At 32.5% G+C, this 21,208-nt stretch overlaps 3 protein-coding genes across 3 annotated transcripts; 2 read left to right on the forward strand and 1 right to left on the reverse strand.

Annotated features, from left to right (window-relative positions):
- Window positions 1-3,482: 3,482 nt before the first annotated feature.
- Window positions 3,483-6,285, forward strand: LOC115951977 (F-box protein At5g49610-like). Its single transcript, XM_031069085.1, has 2 exons — window positions 3,483-3,537; window positions 4,937-6,285. Exon 2 carries the CDS (start codon window positions 4,948-4,950, stop codon window positions 6,283-6,285), a length of 1,338 nt encoding a protein of 445 aa, XP_030924945.1. The 5' UTR covers window positions 3,483-3,537; window positions 4,937-4,947.
- A 1,273-nt stretch (window positions 6,286-7,558) lies between these two features.
- LOC115953644 (acidic endochitinase-like) lies at window positions 7,559-8,480 on the reverse strand. The gene has a single exon (XM_031071384.1). It carries the CDS (start codon window positions 8,478-8,480, stop codon window positions 7,584-7,586), a length of 897 nt encoding a protein of 298 aa, XP_030927244.1. The 3' UTR covers window positions 7,559-7,583.
- Window positions 8,481-10,348: 1,868 nt separating this feature from the next.
- On the forward strand, window positions 10,349-13,492 carry LOC115953643. Its single transcript, XM_031071383.1, has 2 exons — window positions 10,349-10,433; window positions 12,098-13,492. Exon 2 carries the CDS (start codon window positions 12,416-12,418, stop codon window positions 13,427-13,429), a length of 1,014 nt encoding a protein of 337 aa, XP_030927243.1. The 5' UTR covers window positions 10,349-10,433; window positions 12,098-12,415; the 3' UTR covers window positions 13,430-13,492.
- The last annotated feature ends 7,716 nt before the right edge of the window (window positions 13,493-21,208 follow it).

Consider the following 21,208-nt stretch of genomic DNA (forward strand, 5'->3'; position numbering starts at 1 on the left):
AATAATTTGAAATACTTTAGGGGAAGTAAATTCATATGGTGTGTAATTTTATGGAACTTGCTATTTAAGTGAGTCTCTATTTTAATTTGTTTTAATAGTTGGGAGTTAAATTCAGTTCCGATTTATTATTATTATTATTTATTTGATTGAAAAGGTAGAAATTGTATTACTATCAAAAAGAAAGTTTGAAAAGTATAACATGGGAATGATACAAGCCAACGCAGTGGCTTAGGTTCCAAGAAAAAATATATATACAGGGAAATAAATAGTATGACCATGTCAACCAGTGGTTAGATGAACTCCAATATACATATATTTATATATTTCGTTTATATTCATATTTTTGATTGAAATGTGAATCTCAGGTTTGTGTTTTCCTATCAAATTGAGATAGATATTTACTTCTTCAGTACTTTCCACTCTTCTGACAATGGGCTCTTCCTCCTCATATAAATGGATAGTGTGTAGGCAATTTTTACATTTTGGTATAATAAGATTGGACACTTGCACTATTGCACATTCTGAGTCTAATAGAAATTCTTACTCTCCCATCCCATATTCCAATTTTACTGTTTATTTATTTTTTTATTAAATTGTTTGTCTTTCTTACAAATAAACAATATTGGATATGATATTGATAGTTTGCTATTTCAGTAAAGCACTGATTCATAGCTTTCATATATATGAATGCATGCTAATTATTGGATTAAATCTTAAATAATTGTTGATGCATTTGTGTCACTTGGATTGAAGGTTTAGAAAAGTACATTTTCAAGGTATGACTTCTTTGGGTGTAATATTTTAAATTTTTGAGAAGATAATCATGTTGACAGATTAATAAGAATATAATAGTAAGTGCATTTTTCCATAGAGGATTTATTATGTATATTGGAAGCTTCAAGGAGGCTGAAAATAATTATAAATGAATCATTACAATTCCATTAGTCAATTTGTGTTTACAAATCAATACATTTTTCAGGTGTTTGAGAAAATCATGATCTATGTTCAATTGAGATGAAGATTACGAATAAATTGAGCATCCCATTTTAGTAACTGTTTTCTATGGTATCAAAAAAAAGAAAAAAGGAAAAAAAAGAGAGTTACATATAGTCTTCAACTATGTTAATTAGAATTATTTAGAATTTAATAAAGAGATCCAAAACTAAATAAATTTTGAACAAATTAGGATTGATGTTATGTAAAAAAATTCTAACTAAATTAGGTAAACTGTTTTTTTTTTTTACAAATAGTCCAATTTCATTTTTTATTTATTCATACTTATTAACTATCAATTATCTATAATTATATATTTTCACAACTAGCCCGTGCATTGCACGGGTTAGCGACTAGTAAGTATATAAGCGGAAGATGTTATCTTGTGAGATAATGGGCGCGTGCGGCCGTCTCAACAAGATTTTTTCGTACAAGCTGAGGGGAAAAGAAAGAGCCAAAGATAGTGGTGATATGAGTAATTGACAGTTTAATAAGAAACAAGGTGCACGTTGTGACCTATCATGAGGCACACAAAAGACTTTCGATCAATTCTGAGGAAGCTATATCTAAGTTGAGTTGAGAGAATGATGACTTTGCTGTCCTTTTCATGCCGAGTGGAAACTGAAAAAGTGAAAATACCTTCGTATATGGACGTGGCGTGGGACTCTGAGACTTCTTGTTGGGTACCTGCTCTACTTTGACCATGTTAATTTCAATATTCTTCTTTTTTTTTTTTTTTTTTTTTTTTTTGCTAAATATGTTAACTTCAACTTTCAGTTATATATAATTGGGATTCGCTCATAGAAAGAAATTGTTTAGGTAAAATTTCACTTTAACTTTATTTGTAATTCGTTTAAACCTTATAATATCTTCAATTTTAAAAAAGGTAACAAATTAAATCTTAAAATAAAAATTGGTGAAACAACATTTAATAAACTTCGACTATTGAGAGAGAGAGGCTAATGCCAACATGCAAGCTCCATCACTGACACTATTATTATTAAAATATTTTTGTATTCACATATATTTTTAATCAATCCATGCATCATAGGGGCATATGCTTATACTAAGTTACTCAAATTATATATGTATGAATGTATTTTATGTGATAAAATTAACACGTTAATGTGATGACTCATTAACTATTAAGATAGTTAATAATTTACTTAAGTTAAAACTCTATTAAAGGTAATTTGAGAAATTTAAAATTATCTATAAAATTCTACTCTTATTAACAACTCCATATGCACCCTCAAATTCTACTCTTGCTATAGCTCCACCCATGGTTATATGATAATGAAAATCAAGAATTACCTTGAAAAAAATGAAAATCAAGAAAAATAATTAGTTTTATCAAAGGACTAATTAAGTGTAATTAAAAAGAAGAAGAAGAAGAAGAGGTGGAGGAGGAGGAGGAGGAGATTTGTTTAGGGGTGTCAATATTCGATCCAACCCGCGAACACGACACGAACCCAACACGGGTTTTTTCGGGTTAGGGTTAGACCTTAATGGGTTTGGGTCATAAATGGGTTGACCCGAAAGCAACACGATAAGAAATGTGTCATAAGCGGGTCAACCCGCGTAATCCGCAATAGACACGTTTGACACGCCAATTTATTTGTGTCAACCCGAAATGACCCACTTAACACAACTCGTTTAACTCGTATAACAAATAAATATTTATTTTATTTTAAATTTGTCAAATACCTTTTATATCCAACATATATTTTAAATTTAGAAAGAAAAGTGAGTAATTATAAAAATTTACAAGGAATATAATTGGAAATTGAAACTTAGCATTTGACGAGTTTCAAGGATATTATATTTTTGTTAAACTATGTTATTTTATTTTTGTTAAACTTTGTTATTTTGAATTTGGATTGAAGTGTATGCACTTCTTTTAAAGTGTAAAGAACTTATTTCTAGATGAATGTTATATTTCTGTTGAACTATTTTATTTTGAATGTGGGTTGAAGACTTGAAGTATATGCATTGCTTTTTAGGATGTAAAAAAATTATTTCTAGATAGATGTTATATTTAATATTATGTAGGTTGAAATGGGTTGTGTTACATTCGTGTCAACCCAACACGACTCGTTTATTAAGTGTGTCAAATGGGTTGGGTCAGGTCAACCCGCCTTATTAACAGGTCGGGTTAGGGTTGAAGGATCATGACACGATTATTAAATGGGTCGGGTTAGGGTTGAGTCATTTAGTCGAATACCCCTACCTCGACACGACACGAACCCGACACGCTAACCCGAATTGACACCCCTAGATTTGTTTTATCTATTATTTAAAGCAAAAGAGAAAAGTCGGCTGGTGGACCCACGGGTCCATAAATCAATTCATTGGAAGAAATCAGAATTGGGCCTTTATTGTGTTGAGCTCGGCCCAGTTGGAATTTGTATAATAAAGTCGGTTCTCTCTCTTCTTCTTCTTCTTCTGTTTTGTATATAAAGGTGTATTCTACAACATCTCCTTCATGTGTTTAGACAGAGTAGGTATCAAAGAAAAACCGTGCACTTTGCTGCTTCACCATAGGTATGTTCTTTCTCTCTTAAAGTACTTTTGGGTAGTTTTCTCATGGTTTGTTTGGGGTGAATGAATGATATAGTATATTGCTAATAATCAATATTAAATTTTGTTCAAGAAAAGAAAAGTGCACTGCTAAAAAACTGATATATATATATATATATATCACACAAACACACATATATTAATTAGTTATATAGTCCATAGGTCTTTTGAAAAAAGGAGTAGTCAATATGGGAATAGTTTAGATGTTTCCTAGTTGATTTTGAAATCTCAGATTGATTAGTAGAATACTATGGAGTGAGGAGGTACATTGATCATATTAAAAGTGGCAGTCTCACTTCGATAAGGAAATAAACAACCTCTATACATAAGTGGTGGGGTAGCTTTGGTGTGTGTGAGAGTTAGAAGAATAAGTTTTGTATACTGCAAGAGTTTATTAGTCTGATATCAACTATGGGTGTTAGCTTATGTTTATAAATTTGTGACAATTTGTGAGTATAAAATATAAATGTAATCCTAATTATTGTTTGTTGATTTTGCTCGTGGATATATGCATAAAGTTTGCTGAACCTTTGTCTGACCTGATCCCCTTCCCCCAATATAGGCATGATTCAATCTTGAGTTTTTCATTTAACAACAATATATACCAATTCAACCAAGTGAACCAACTGCCCCACAATAGTCTTGGTCTTGGTGCCATGAAAAAAAAAAGGCTGGATTGGGATCTTAAGAAATGGGAAGGTAATAGTTTTTAAATGACTATTGCTCAGTTAGCTTTGGTATATTAGGACCATCTACCATCTTTGGCTTGATTGGAATGCTCTAATATAAAATGGGAGAGCTGAATCTGAGGAAGATTTGATGCAAGCTATAGCTGCTGACATTAGATATAGGTTGCTTGGGTGTAACATGTTACGCATTCTGTTTTTCATTCTTGTTAGTTGTGAAGCTATTGGGCATGGTGGTGTGCTGTTTTGGGGCTGCAGTGTCTGTACTGGTTGTACATGTAAATATTTACACTGTCTAATCGAAAGTTTTTCATTCATCAAAAAGAAAATAAGAAAAAGGAAAAAAAAAAGATCACAAACTCAATGCCACTGATTGCATCACCCTTGCAAGAATTACCAATTCCCTAATTAAATATGCTTAAAGACCACTTATAAGATTTAATTGCTTGTCCACACTTTGTTGAGAGTAAACTGTTGTAAGCCAGTCTATCTTGTTGTTGTACTGTGAACCAGATGGATTTGCTTAGTGCTTAGCAGACTAGTAGAGCAATTGGAGTTGTCTTCTCTTTTGCCTGTAAACTTGCATACATTGTGCATTCAGTTTATATTTCTAATATAAGATTGCTTTTAGAAATTTCCCCTATGTACATATCTGATTTCAGTATTCAATTTTTCAGGAGAAACAAAAATGAGGTACGAGTTGAAAGGGAAAAAGAATATCCTGCAATACTGCAATGAAGAAGAAGAAAAAGAAGAAGAAGAAGAAGAAAATCCTTTTGCAATTCTTTATGAAAATGTCATCTTTGACTTTGAAGAAATTTTTACACACTACAAGATGAAAGAGAAGAACCTCCTCAAATACCACAAGCAAAAACAAAATCCCCTCCCGAATTTTCCTGAACTTGTCATCTATAACATTATAATGAAGATTCCAGCTGAATATCTTCAAAAGTATAGGTGTGTATGCAAATTATGGCATGAAATAATCTCTAGCAAAAAGTTCATTGCCCAGAATTTCATTCACAGTATTACCGAATTGCTGATAGTAGTCAAGACATACCCGCATCTGAAAGCAATATCGTTGAGAATGGATGAAAAAGAGCTTGACTTCAAGTTAGAGAAACTTGATTTTGCTGGAATGAGAATGGGATGTATTAGGTCTAGTTGCAATGGCTTGGTTCTAATTCATGATCCAAAAATTGAAGGGAAGCTAAATGTCATCAATTTTCTTACCAAGTGCATGGTTAAACTCCCTCGATGCCCTACCGGTTGCCCACATAAAAAATGTGGAGTGGCACTGGGATTTAGCCCTTCTACCAAAGAGTACAAAGTGGTGCACATGTATGCTGATGGTTTTGGATATGAGATTTTCACCTTAGGTTGTTCCGATAACAAATGGAAATGCATTCCTGGTCCATTCAAAGTGCCATTTGAGCGCCCTTTTAACCTTGATACATTTCGTTGGAGTGACCCTGTGTCAATACATGGGCAGGTTTTGCATTGGTATGTTAGTTCGAAGGAATATATTATTTCTATGGATGTGAATGATGAAACACCAAGGAAAACGTATCTTCCAACTCTTGGAGAGGAGATTGACAAGAAAAGATATTCTTTGTTGGAGATGGGTGGATATCTTTCCGTTGTGTACAATGTCTCTGATATACAAATTGATGTTTGGATTTTGAAAGATTTTGCTGCACAAGTTTGGTTCAAGAAACATAGTATTCTTGCAGGGTCAGTAAATTGTACAACTTTAAATATTCCTTCATTACCCAACAAATGCAAACATTCTTTGCCAGATTTTCGCAAACTTGTTGCCCTGTCTAGTTTAAGGAATGGTGAAGTAATCATGTTTAAGCATAAGACTAACACGAATTATGGTTGCATCTATCTATATGACATTAAGCACATGGAGTTGAAAAGGTTTGCGTTGAAGATCAGGGGTCAATCGAAGGTCGTGCCTCACAGAAGCAGCCTCATTTGTTGGAAAACTAAGAGTGAGTTGTTGCCTAGAGAATACATCTAGCTATATACTACATTAGATTGCTACATTGTATGATGTTAATGGAATAGCTTAAAGTCTGATTTTTGAGAGTCTTCAACTTTTGGGGAAACTATTTTTCACAAAAACAAGTACATCTGTAATGAGGTTCTTCTTAGTGATTTCAGGGGGCATACTTAATCTATGGGGATTGCCTCAAGGCCTCAAGCACCATATGGTTGTATCAACTTATGTTTTTGTAATTAATTATCTATGTTAATTAATGAATATTACATATTGGAAAGGTTGACGGGGTTCATTATGATCTACTTATTTGAAAGCAATGTTGGTTGACAATGAATGGAAAAGAGCTTTATTCAGATGCAATGTTTCTGGCTTTAATAAATGACCCAGAGAAGAAAGGGGTGCTGTCTATCATGGATTTTTTTTCCCAGGTGCATGGTAACTCTTTCTGAATTCTCTTCTTGGCGATCCCTTTTTCCAAAGAGCACAAAGATTTTTTTGTTACATCAGAAGGAGAACTACAAATTCAGAGAGTTCTGAAAGGGTTACAAGGCCAAATTTTACACCTAGAGGCCTAAGCATTGAGCTTTCTATAATATCATGAATTCATGACAAAAGGGTAGAAAGTTGTGCACATTTATTTTGATGGTTTTTACCATGAGATTTTCACCTTAGGTTGTTATGAAAATAATGCATTCCTGTGCCATTCTAGGAGTTAGATGTCTAGCCCTTGGACCTAGGAAACTATTTGAGAGACTCAAGTCAATATCTGGGCAGGTTTTGCATTGGAAAATTAGATTAGACCTGTTAAAATTATGATTAAATTTGTCATTTCCTAGCAGCTTATGCTTTTGGAAGAATCGGTAATTTAACATAGTATTAGAGCAGAAGATACTAATCCCATACATTTCTCTGTCTTCTACTCATTTAGAGAGTTGAGTCTAATGTATGAGTCTTAAACTTTTGGGGAACCTTTTTTTTTTTTTTTCAAAAAAAGTACATCTGTGATGAGGTTCTTCTCAGCGGTTGCAAGGGGCATAGTCTATGGGGATTGCCTTAAGCACCCCATGGTTGTATCCACCTATGTTTTTGTATCTAATCATCTATGTTAATCAAGCATGTCATCAAGATCGGAGGCAAGACTCCAAGAAAAACCAAAGGGAAGGAGGGAACATGTACCAAAAACACACAATTCTCCAAGTTTTTATTCATAATATTTATAAATCATACATCCATACTACAGAATACTATTGGAAGATACATAAACCCTCCATCTAGGAAGTTACTTAAATAGGAATCTCAAATAGTGATCTTGATATTTAGACATGGCTCTTGATGGCCGAACTGTATCCAGATTGATCGCTGTAATACTTGGACCGCAGCATAACACCTCCATACTTGTGAGAATTTTTAATCGCTGGAAGCACTTGAGAGGTGAGATCAACTGCAGGAATGAAGCCACTTCCAGCTGCCGCAGGAGCAGCAGGTAGTCCTAAGAAAATCTTGGTAGTAGGGATACCTGAAGTCCACTGCTTCCATGCATCTTCAAGATTGATAATACTACCAGTAATGTACTGGCAAGGGGGGTTATTGTAGAATTGGACCCAGACATAGTCAAACAAACCTGTCGTAAGGGCACCACCAACCCAAGCATCTGGAAAAGGACACTGCGGAGCTGAGGTTAAGTACACCTTCTTACCCTTATTGCTGTATCCAGATAGGTATCTTGCCAAGTCATCCCAATGTTGGTTGGAGCCTCCTTCAATATCAAAGTCAATTCCATCCAGAGCAGCGTCACCAAGCGGGCGAGATGAGGATTGTCCACCCAAGAAGTTATTCCAAAGATAAGTAGCAACTTGTCTAGCATCCTCAGAAGAGGTGAGGTAGTAACTCCCTGCCCCTCCTCCAATTGAAAGAATAACATTAATGCCTTTGGCTTGACATGATTTTATGTCAGAGCTTAAGCTGGTGCAGCCATTGCTGTATGGATCACAATGGCCAGCAAGGTTAATCATAGGAGTCTGACCATTTCCAAAGGAGGATAGAAAAGCTATATTCACAAAGTCATAGTTTCCTGTGGCACAAGTCTCTGCCAAAGTGCCTTCATTCCCATTTTGACCCCAATATATAGCTATTCCACCAGCATTGGAACCCATTGCCAATGCTAGCACTACTAAGCAGAGTAAAGCTACTGAAATTGGTGACTTGAATGCCATTTTGAAGTTGTATGGAGTTTTTAGTTAGCACAGTTTATATTTTGCTTGACTATATATGCAGATTAAGTGAGTAATGCATGATTTTTATAGGTGATTGATGGCCTAATAACGATAATTAAGGAATGCATGGCTAAAGGGTTGCTTTAATTTCCCTAATCTTAATAATCTTTATTACACGTACACGGAGTTGTAGATTGGAGACTATTCTTGTCCTCCTCATGTGTCATATTCTTTTGAGATCGTCACATTTCTTTGTTTTTGTGTGAGCTAGTAAGTGTAGGTTTTTTGTGGTTGAAGGGTTGATTTTGTCACATCTTGTTTGTCTCCAACAATATTAGCCAACTGTAAGTTCCATATCCTGAATTTTGATTTGGAGTTATCTAAATGTCTTTATGTCAATGATATATATCTTCGAAGATTAATCAAAGTATTCTGACAATGGTGTTAGATTGGATCATCTTAAACCTTAGAATGGTTTGCTGTCCTTAGCGTTTGTCCACATCACGCCAGAGGCAGTGACTGAATAGGAGCAAGGTGGACCGAAGCAGACCGAATATGACCGAAGTGGACCGAATAAGAGCAAAGTGGAGCGAATAAGAATGAATGGACAGATTAGGACCATAGTGGACTGAGTAGCTCGAATAGGACCAATGTTGACCGAATAGAACCGAAGTGGACACTGGACAGAATGAGACCAATGTGGACCGAAGGGACCAAATAAGACTGAATAAGACCGAATGGACTGAATAACACTTTAGTGGATAGAATGGAGTAAATAGGACCGAATAGAACCTGATGGACCGAATAAGACTTTTGAATATTTATCATTTTTATTGCATTTTTAGGATTCATATTTCTAATTTCTAATTTCTAATTTTTTTGTATTTTTTTAACTCAAAACTAAAGAGTTTAGCCTAAATATAATAAAATTTCATACTTTTCAACCCAAAAATTAAGAAAAAAAAGAAGAAGAATTTTTGAGCTAAACTTGAAAAGGAAATCTACAAAAAGAATCAATTTAAAGCCCAATTAGTCTAAAAATGAATTGAAGGGGATTGAAATTGACCGAGTGGACCAAATTGCACCAAAGTAGACCTGATTGGACCGAATAGAAACTATTTAATTTTTAGAGAGAACAAATTATCTTCAACAAATTATAGAGAAAAAATTATACATTATATCAATACAAAATAATTATTTATTCCTATACATCGCATGGATCATCGACTAGTTTGTATTAAAAGTTGAAACATATATCCCTTAGGATCATTTACACGCAGAAATTGAATCAAATTACACAATGTTCAAATTAAAATCTCATCTAAAATGACTTTAGATGGTATTTACATACCATAGTGTTATATGACAATGAAAATCAAGAAAAATAATATAAAAGTAATTATCAAAGGACTATAAGTGTCCGTTTGGAAAAAATTATTTTTGCCAACTTATTTTACTATTCAGCTTATTTTTGCTACTATTTATGGGTCTCACTCACTTTTTTGGTACTATTTATGAGTCCTACTATACTATTTCAATTAATTTTTACCTTTATCTATAGTACTTTCAATAAAAAGTTTTCAATTTCAGCAAAATAAATAGATTCTAGACGGACCCTAAGAGACATTAAAAATAAATTAAAAAAAAAAAAAAAGAAGAAGAAGATATTTGTTTCATTTCTCCCATTTTTTTTAAAAGCCAAATCGAAAAGTCAGACTGGTGGGTCCACCGGACCATAAATCAAATTTTCGGATGAAATCAGAATTGGGCCCTTATAGTGTTGAGCTCGGCCCATTTGAATCTGGATATTAAAACAAAGTCGGTTCCGTTCTTCTTCAACTATAAGTCAATAACTCTGTTTCGTATATAAAGCTTTTATTTTACAACATAGTCATGTGTGTTAAACAGAGTTGGTATCAAACAAAAACAGTTCACTTTGCTGCTTCACCATAGGTATGATCTCTCTCTCTCTCGCTTAAAGTACTTTTGGATAATTTTCTCTTCTGGGTTTTTTTTTTTTTTTTTTTTTTGGGTGAATGATGTAGACATATAGTATATTGCTCAATATTTGGTTTCGTTCAAGGAAAAAAAGAAAAGAAAAGAAAAGTTCACAGATTAAAAACTGATATAGATATTAGCTTACTGACGTGATTACAATAATCTTGCAAGGTATTGTTAGACAGAGTAGTTTTTTTTTTTTTTTTTTCCTTGCTGAGTGCAAGAGTAGTTTTAGTTAGTGCTTGGTGTTATTTGTACTACTATATGTTATATGTAGAACCCTCATATGATCCTGGAAAAACCACTCCATAAAAAAAAAAATTGTCATCAATAACAAGAAAAAGAGCTCATTCCTGACCATCAAAACCACAAATTTCCTGTCATCAATAATCAGTTTTATATTAACGTTGTGATATAGTCCATAGGTATTTCTTTTTTTTCTTTTTTTAAAAAGAAAAAAAAAAGGGAGAATTATAGTCCATATGGGAATGGTTTAGATGTTTCCTAGTTGATTTTGGAATCTCAAATTGATTAGTAGAATAAAATGGAGTGAGGAGGTGCATTATTCATATTAAAAGTGGCAATTCACATTGATAAGAAACTAAACAAGGGCATGTAATAACTAATAGCCTGTATTCATATGTTGTTGGTGTAGCTTTGGTGCATGTGAGAGTTAGAAGACAGTTTTTCTAGTGAGAGAGTTAATTACTGTGAGATCAACTGAGGGTGTATTAGGGATTTGGGTTACCTTAGGTTTTATAAGTTTGTGACAATTTGAGAGTATAATTGTAATCCTCAATATTGTTAGTGATTTTGATCCTGGATATCGGCATAAAGTTTGCTGGACCTTTGTCTGACTTCCCCCAATGTAGGCAAATTTCGATCTTAATTCTTTAATTTGACAACAATATACTTTACCAATTAAACCAACTGATGTCCACAATAGTCTTGGTCTTGATGCCATGAAAATGAATATTGGTAAGTTAGCTTGGGTATAAAGTGAGTAGAGACCATCTGCCATCTTTGGCTTGATTGGAATGCTCAAATATAAAAATGAGAGAGAGAGATCTGAGGAAGATTTATTGCAAGCTATAGCTGTCGACATTGGACATAGGTTGTTTTGGTGTAAGATGAAGCATACTGTTTTGAATAGGGTCCTCTGTTGTTCAAGGAGAATCCCCCTAATGTTTGTTATTCTTGTTAGTTGTGTAGCTATTGGGCGTGGTGGTGTGCTGTTTTGGGGCTGCAGTGTCTAAACTGGTTGTAAATGTTGTAAATTTTTAAACTGTCTAATGGAAAGTTTTTTCATTCATCAAACTAAAAAAAAAGGATCATAACCTTAAAGCTACTGACTGCATCACCCTTGCAAAAATTGCCTATTCCTTTATTAAATGTGCTTAACCAGTACTCTTAAGATTTAATTGCTTGTCCACACTTTGTTGAGAGTTCTCTATTGTCTATTTTGTTGTTACATTGTGAACCAGATGGGTCTGCTTAGCAGACTAGTAGTGCAATTGGAGTTGTCTTCAGTTTAGCCTGTAAACTTGCATAAATTGTGCATTCAGATTATATTTTCTTACATAAGATTGCTTTAGAAATTCACCCTTTGTACGTATCAGATTGCAGTATTCAATTTTTCATGGGAAACAAAAATGAGGTACGAGTTGAAATGGAACATCCTGCAATACTGCAATGAAGAAGAAGAAGAAGAAGCTTTGGCAAATCTTCTTGAAAATGTCATCTTTGACTCTGAAGATATTTACACACACTACAAGACAAAAGAGAAGAGCCTCCTGAAATACCACAAGGACAAAAAAACTCCCCTGCCAAATCTTCTTGAACTTGTCATCTATAACATCATAGTATAGATTCCAGCTGATTATCTTCAAAAGTACAGGTATTTATGCAAGTCATGGCATGATATAATCTCTAGCAAAATGTTCATTGCCCAAAATTTTATTCACAGTAAAGCCGAATTGCTGATACCAGTCAAGAAACGCTCATATTTCAAAGCAACATCGTTGAGAATGGATGAAAAAGAGTTTGACTTCAAGTTAGATAATTTTGGTTTGGCTCGAATGGGAAGGATTAGGTCTAGTTGCAGTGGATTGCTTCTAATTAATGATCCAAAAATTGAAGGGAAGCTAAATGTCATCAATTTTCTTACCAAGTGCAAGGCTATTCTCCCTCAATGCCCTTCCGGTTGCCCACATAAAACATGTGGAGTGGCGCTTGGATTTAGCCTTTCTACCAAAGAGTACAAAGTGGTGCACATTTATGCTGATGGTTTTGGATATGAGATTTTCACCCTAGGTTGTTCCGATAACAAATGGAAATGCATTCCTGGTCCATTCAAGGAGCCACATGAGCGGCCTTTTAACCTTGACACATTTCACTGGCGTGACCCTGTGTCAATACATGGGCAGGTTTTGCATTGGTATGTTAGTTCGAAGGAATATGTTATTTCTATGGATGTGAATGATGAAACACCAAGGAAAACGTATCTTCCAACTCCTGGAAAGAAGATTGACAGGAAAAGATATTCTTTGTTGGAGATGGGTGGATATCTTTCCTTTGTGTACAATGTCTCTAATATAAAAATTGATGTTTGGATTTTGAAAGATTTTGCTGCACAGGTTTGGGTCAAGAAACATAGTATTCTTTCAGAGTCTGTAAATTATACAGTCTCGAAGAATCCTTCATTACCCAACAAATACGAACATTCTTTGCCAAATTTTCACAAACTTGTTGCCCTGGCTAGTTTAAGGAATGGTGAAGTAATGATGTTTAAGCATGAGAATTCCAAGAATGATGGCCGCATCTATCTATATGAGATTAAGCACATGGAGTTGAAAACGTTCAAAATAAATATCAAGGATGTATCGAAGGTCGTGCCTCACAGAAGCAGCCTCGTTTGTTGGAAAACTGAGAGCGAGCTGTTGCCTAGATAGAGGATACATTTAGCTATATTCTGCATTAGAAATCTACATTGTATGATGTTATTGGAAGAGCTATCAGCTGGGGGGGGGGGGGGAGTTATGGGGTTCTGTAAACTTTCTTTATCTGTCTTCTACTTGTTTAGATTGTTAAGTCTATCTGTATGAGAGTCTTCAATTTTTGTGGTAACTATTTTTCAGAAAAACAAGTACATCTGTAATGAGGTTCTCAGAACCAATTGCAAGGGGGATTGCCTCAAGCACCATATGGTTGTATCCGCTTATGTTTTTGTATCTAATTATCTATGTTAGTCAATGAATATTACATGTAGGAAAGGTTAATAGGGTTCATTATGATCTAGTTATTTGAAAGCAATATTGTTTGACAATGGATGATTTTTTTTTTTTACTCAGATGCAAAGTTTCTGGATTTACTAAAATGAACCAGAGAAGAAATAGGTGTTGTCTGTCATTGATTTATTTGCCAGGTGCATGGTAATTCTCTCTGAATGCTCCTCTTGGTGATCCCTTCTACCAAAGGGTACAAAAGTTTTTTTCTTACATCAAAAGGGGAACCACAAAGTTAGACAGTTCTGTGAGGGTTACAAGACCAAAAGATTTTCAGATATGGATTTAGAAGCTAACGTTGTTAACTTAACTGCCTAGTTTCATACAGTACTGTTTGGTGAACAGAAAAGAATATGAAAGTTTTTCACCCTGAGCATTGAGCTCTCTATAATATCATATGACCAACAAGTACAAAGTTGTGCACATTTATTCTGATGGTTGTACTAGTTAGGTAGTAGAAAAGATGGAGGTGGCTACCTAATCACAACTATAGGCAATTCGTAAACAATTTCTTCTAAGATGACACGAAACATCTATTTGGCAACAACTTATCTAGCTGTTTGTTGAAATTTTTTTGCTTAAAATGTACTAAAGTATACTTTGTATCTTGAAAAAGATTGAAAAAGTGAAAAAAAAAAAGGAAAAATAGTTTTTTAAAAAGCTGTACATAAAAACTAAAAACTAAAATGTGAAGCTGATGCCAAATAGGCTCAAAGTTATCACAATTTTTCCACCAAAAAAACAAAGCAAAAAAGGAATGCATACCCATATGGTGGTTATCTAGGAAGTACTCACCTAATTCCCTTGCAACAGCAAAGGACTAAAGAATAAGAGCAAATAGAGAGTTATTGAGGATTGAGGATTACGCAGGAGACATTTATTATTATTATTATTCATAACAACCACCTAAATTGTCAATGAAGCAATTTGGTCAAATTGTTTGCTATATGTATTGCATGTCACGTTATCATGATGCGCTGCAGAAAAAGCTTGATCTTCAATAGTCAACATGGCATGCAACACCCCTGCCTTTGGTCTCAGTATTTTTGTTAATGATGGCAGGATTGTTCTGGAGCAATGATGACAAATAACGCTTAGAAATTTTCACAAGGAAGCAAATCAGTGTGCAAATCCTTCAGCCAACCGGAGAAATCGATAACAAGAGGAGTTCTATATGATAATATCTCAGTTTTTTATTTATCAAAGCATGTATGGGAAAAGAAAAAATTATTTTAATTATTTTGATTATATTTCCCATAAAAGAGTTTCAAAACTTTTTTAAAATGGTTTATTAATTAACAATTTTTCTAAAGATATCTGTTAACAAGACTCCATATATATAGATACGTGGTATTTTAACCTATAAAGTCCATTTAATGAAAATTGTTCTTTATCATAGGCCACTAGTGAACCAAGTTTAATTTGACTACACATTAGGCAAGGCTTAGGTACACTGTAAACGAGTATATAAATGATATGAAAAGATTAAGGCCATTTAAAAATTTTAAGGTAATTTTATTATGAAAATTTTAAAATTCTATCCATTTATTTGATAAAAGTATATTAGACTTTACCATATGATTAATAATTTACATAAATACCAAAATAATGATGATAATCATTAATCAATATATAATTTATGTAAATACCAAAATAATGATGATAAATCAATATCAATTTAAATGTCGATAACATGACAAAATTAATTTAAATTGTTTGAAAATAAATGGGTAAATTACGTTTTTGGTCTCTATCCTATAAACATATTTCAATTTGATCTCTAACCTTTCAACTGTATCAATTTGGTCCCTAACCTTTCAATATCCTGTCAATTTAGCCCATACCGTTATCTTTTGAATGAAAATTGATAATATGTCTAATGGCCAAAATAAAAAAATTAGTTTCCGTTAATGTGACAATAAACTAAAATTTTATTTTGACCGTTTGTTATGTCAGCAATTTTCATTTAAAATATAACGATAGGGACTAAATTGACACGGTACTGAAAGGTTAGGGACCAAATTGATACAATTGAAAGGTTAGGAACCAAATTGAAATATAGTGTAAAGAATAGAGACCAAATATGTAATTCACCCAAAATAAATTTATAAGATTTTAGAAACAACCTTTTTATGGAAACAACTTATCTAAATGATAGTATTATCCTAAAAACTCTAAAAAAAATCCTAATCCCATTTTAAGAAGCCTTTACATGAAAAAGACCGAATTATCAAATGCAACACTTAAAAAAAAAGAAAAAAAAGAAAAAAAAAAGAGGTAATCACATCAATAAAGCTAGATAAATTATATATAAGAAAAATTCACAACAATTTTATAATATTTCTTAATTTTCTAAAGAAAAATAATATTTTTCAACTGATATTAAAAGAATTTAAATTTCATGTGCGGCGAGTCCATCTCAAATAAGCTCTTTTAAGAATATTGTGAAATTTTGCTACATAGCTAAGCTCTAGCATTTTTCATAAAATAATGAGTAATGGTACATAGAGATAAAAACTATTTTACAATATTTTTTACAAACTGCTGATGTGGTGATTTGTTGTTGGTAAGTAAAAAAATGATATTAATGGTAGGTCTAGATAAAAACTAGTAAAAAATTTGTTATATCAACAATTTGTAAAAATGTAGTAAAATAATTTGTGATTGTGAGTGTAGCATTACCCTAAAATAACTAACTTGTAAGCTTGTATATGCATAGATATACATAAAAGATATACAAGATGCATAGTATAATTTTTACATATATAATTAAAAGAGAAATGATTTGTTCACAACATTTTCACAGCAAATCCTAAATGATAAGTTGTTACTGGTTGTTATTGTTAGAGCAAAAAAATAATCTTAGTATTAGGTTCAAATTTGAACTAATAACAACTAGTACCCATGATTTGTTGATGATTTCTCAAAAAAAAAAACCCTATGATTTGTTGTAAAAATGTTGTGAATGTAGTAGCTCTCTAATTTAAATATTATTGATAGTTATTCTTATATTTTTTTTAACTCTTCAAAAAGTCTTGTAAGAATATTATTAGATAGAAAATGTTAATTGTCCATTTTTAAAAATTTTTGTCTTTATGTTCATAATTTCACTAGTTATTTCGAGTGTGGTCCATGGCAACTTTTGTACTTTATTAGCAACTTTGTTTTTTTCACTAGTAATTTCGCTTTTGGTTTCACATTTAACTCCAAAATTAAAAATTAAAACACTCTCTAAAAATAAATAATTTAGGACACAATGCGCAAAGTGAGACTTCAAATGTAGAATTTAATTGGATTTTGTCTAGGTTTTACCTATATATATTGTAGGGATGAAGGGCCCAAATATGGATATTGGGCCGTGGGCTGTGCCTGAGGACATCAAATAGTCCGAGGATAGGTAAATACTAATGAAGGCATGCAGATTAATGGTCCGTGGAAGAAGTCTAATCATAAGGAACTGGAAATGTTGTTTGAGGAGAAGTACCTCCTTGGCTAAACGGGGTAAAGGTCAAAGGTCCGACCATTCAAGTAATCATGTTGGCAAAAATAAACATCAGATAAGGATAAGATAAAAGAGAGTTGGGAAATATCTGAGAAGAAAGCTACTATCACTGTATTGAATGCTCTACAACTAACCCCCTGACCGCATTAATGTGGAGGTGATACCTGAATAGTAACATTCAGCCTGACAACTACCCCCAAATACTTTAGAAAAGTGCTGATGGGACAAATATCAAAGTCAGCAATCTGATCTACACGCGGAGGGCTGAGATGAAAAATCCCATTACAAAGGGATCATCAAATAATCTATAGAAAAACCATTGTACATGTAACGCCCCAAAATCATAGGCAATAAAAGTCTATTTAATCTTAATAATCCATAAAAAAATATTAAATAAAAGAAACTAGCAACCTTGAATCTGATTACAAAAGTCAGAGCTCTAATTCACCAAATACCAAACATCCTCAAAATAATTCTCCAATACAAAGTTTAATGCCATAAAATAATAATAAAATCCTCAGTTCCACAAAAATAATTTGTAACTTCTGTCTCCCAAGAATCTCTACTCTAGTAATCCACCTAATGTATCTGTAATGGGAAATAAAGGGGGGTGAGATAACTCAATAAGTGGAATTCACTAACATTGGGGTGTGGGAACAAACCTTTCAAATAAATAATTCTTTCAACAGATTCACAACTTATAACTCATCAATATTATGTCATCAACTAATTCATGTAAAAGAAAATAATATCTTTATATCGTGAGTCATCATAATATATATATTGATATCATCACATAAACAATTTCCTAGGCTTTTCTCGTGGTCAACATTTACGCCCCGTTGACAAGGTTGTGCTGTCCCCTTTTTAGGACTGGAACCTCATTTCATCCCATTTCTCAAGGATGGCTCCTTTGGAACCTAAAGGTACACTCCCTTGCTAAGGAGCTTCCTTTTGGATCCTCAATAGTATGCTCCCTTGCTAAGGAGCTATCAAATGTGTATTGTCCCCTTTTGGGACCGTCCCTTGCTAAGGACTAGCTGCAGCATGGTTGTCCCTTGCTAAGGACTAAATACCATACTGAGTTTCTAATCACGACTTGCCATAGGTTTTCAAAACATATTCAATATGCTCACAAAATAATCCATTCATACTTCTCAAAATATAAAGGCATATTCACACATACAAGTTTAAATAAAATTAGGTTGTCCCACAAGTTTTTCATAAAACGAATAACCAATGTGCACATCAAACATTTGTAAAATATTCATTTATATATAGAATATCAACATATTTCTTTCATATAAAATAGTTTAATAATCAACACTGTCTTGGGAAAACCCCTAAAATTAGTAAACACCACTTATCTCTTAGCTGCAAAAATAAATGAAATCAACCTCCCTTGAATCACAACAATTCAGTAGAATTAGAACCTAGCAATACCAAAAATAGGTTCATCAATACACAATTTCCCACTTCAAAATTTATTTTCACACTTAAACGGTTTTATCGTAAACAATATTAATATATCCAAAATCCTCCATTTATTCACTTAACTATCAAATTTACTATTGGAAGCCACGTATTACCTTAATTTGTTGCTTAGCATTCCCTCTTGATGCCACTGGATGTCCATTAACTCTAACCATTATATATATATATATATATATATATATATATATATATTCAATCTAACATGGGTAGCCATGAGATAGTATTCTTAATTTATCAATTCGGATGCTTACATTTTTCCCTTGAAGCCACGGGATATATATATATATATATATATATATATATAAACCTATCGGATCAACCTAGTATATAAAGCTATTAATCAAAGGTAGAAGCCATATATTAAAGTTATGTCAAATCCATTTCAAAGCCTATGGAGGACCATACGGCTATATAAATAAAAAGTTCCTATTTTAATATTATATTCATCACTCCAAAAACCCAAAATCTATTACACGGTTGAACTAGTGTGAATTCATAATAACTGGTCAACAATTGTGGCTTAGTGTGAATGCAATAACAACCGGTCAACAATTGTGGCTTAGTGTGAATGCAATAACATAAGCATTCTTTTCACTTTAACATGATGACCAAGTCCAAACCTATTACTCTATTTGGCTCAATCTCACGTCTGTGTTTCTTCCTGACATATTGACCAAATGTTTATCTAATATAATACAATTATAGGACCCCTTTTCTATTAGTATAATGATAGTCTAGGTTCATATCAATTGCAAGCTATTGACTATTCAAACTTCTTAAATCTTGAGCATGAGAAAAATCATACCTGAAGACTCCAACTCAACGCCACAGTGAAGAAAGGCAGAATTCAATAGTCGGTTGAAGCAAAAAGAAATCCCATCAGCAAAACACGTGTGACCTAAGGGGAAAGTCTAGGGTTTTCAAGGCCCATATATGTAATATGTCACCTCACTTGGGCTTCATATTCCATAGTATTTATCTTCTTTTTAATACCTTAGGCCCAAATTAATTTAATCCATTTTAATTATAGGCCTCCATTAAAAATTTACGTATAATAATTTAATTGGTATCAAAATTATGGGGTGTTACAGTACACTTAAGAACTGTTATTTTGGTTAAGTCTAAGAGAAATATATAAGAACAACCTTCCTCGGACTTTGCAGATGAGGATTTTCCTTGCCTAAAACTGTTTGTTTTATGCTTTCTAATAACAACTATCCTACTGTGATCATTAGACACCTAACTTATTGAAAGTTCAGTTTCAAGCCCAATCTCTACAAATGCATTGTTTTGGGCTCTTTGGGCCATTGACCTCTCTTTTGGGCTTTGGGAGCAAATTGTGTCCTTACATATATATATATATATATATATATAAATAGATAGTTTAGGTAGAAAATGTTAATTGTCTTTTTTTTTTAATTTTTTTTTTTTAATGTTCATTCATTCTAAACTCTTTGGTTTTTGTATGCCATGCTTGGATAAATATTTTTGATGTGATCCTACATTTGATTTAAAAATTAAGAAATAAGACTCACTCTAAAAATAAATAATTTATAACATATGACGTAATTTTTTTTAGAATATTAATTATTTTTAAAATACACACACGAGGAGAGGCGAAAATATCTTAAAGAAACTAACAGTAGTGTATATTCAAAAGAATCTAATTGGATTTTATCTAAACTTTTCCTATTAATATATATATATATATATATATATATATCATATACTATATAAGAAAAGTTGGGCTTAGAAGTTGTGATTATGTCAAGTGGCTTCACCAAAATGCAGAAATTTTTATAGATTTAAAAAAAAAATAGATATAATTTTTTTATTCTTATCCTATAATAGATAAAAATCTTAATTTGATTACCATCCAAATTCGTCATGTAATCCTTTTCTTATTATAATTATATCTTATTGTTTTGAATCATGCCAACAATTACAAGGGCAAAAATGTGCAAACCACTGGCCTAATATGCCGGTGAGATCTTAATAAAAAAACAAAAGGAAAAAAATTTTAACATGGATCAAACCACTACAGAACAAGTTTATATATACAACACATGCCCAGCTAAAGCGACAAAGCCTCTTTATTTATTTTTTTAAAAGTATATTACTACACTTAAAAAAAAACATCAACATTAAAAAAAAAAAAAAAAAACTACTTTAAAAATAAATAAAACACTAAATAAAAACAACAACTACTTTCAGTGTTTAAATAAAACACTAAATTCTTTTAATTTTCTCTTCACACAATCTCCTAAGATACTAAATCCTCATTAAATCACAATTGGTATGTTATAAAATAATAATTTTTTATTTATGTGTTATCATTTTATATTTGATAGTTATTATATCAATATAATTTGTTCATTTTGTTATTATAATAATTATTTATTTCATTATTGCTTATAAGATAAAATATACTATATCCTAAAAGTTTATGA

The sequence above is a fragment of the Quercus lobata genome, chromosome 7 (genome assembly GCF_001633185.2).
Source record: "Quercus lobata isolate SW786 chromosome 7, ValleyOak3.0 Primary Assembly, whole genome shotgun sequence".
In the NCBI taxonomy this organism is placed as follows: Eukaryota; Viridiplantae; Streptophyta; class Magnoliopsida; order Fagales; family Fagaceae; genus Quercus; species Quercus lobata.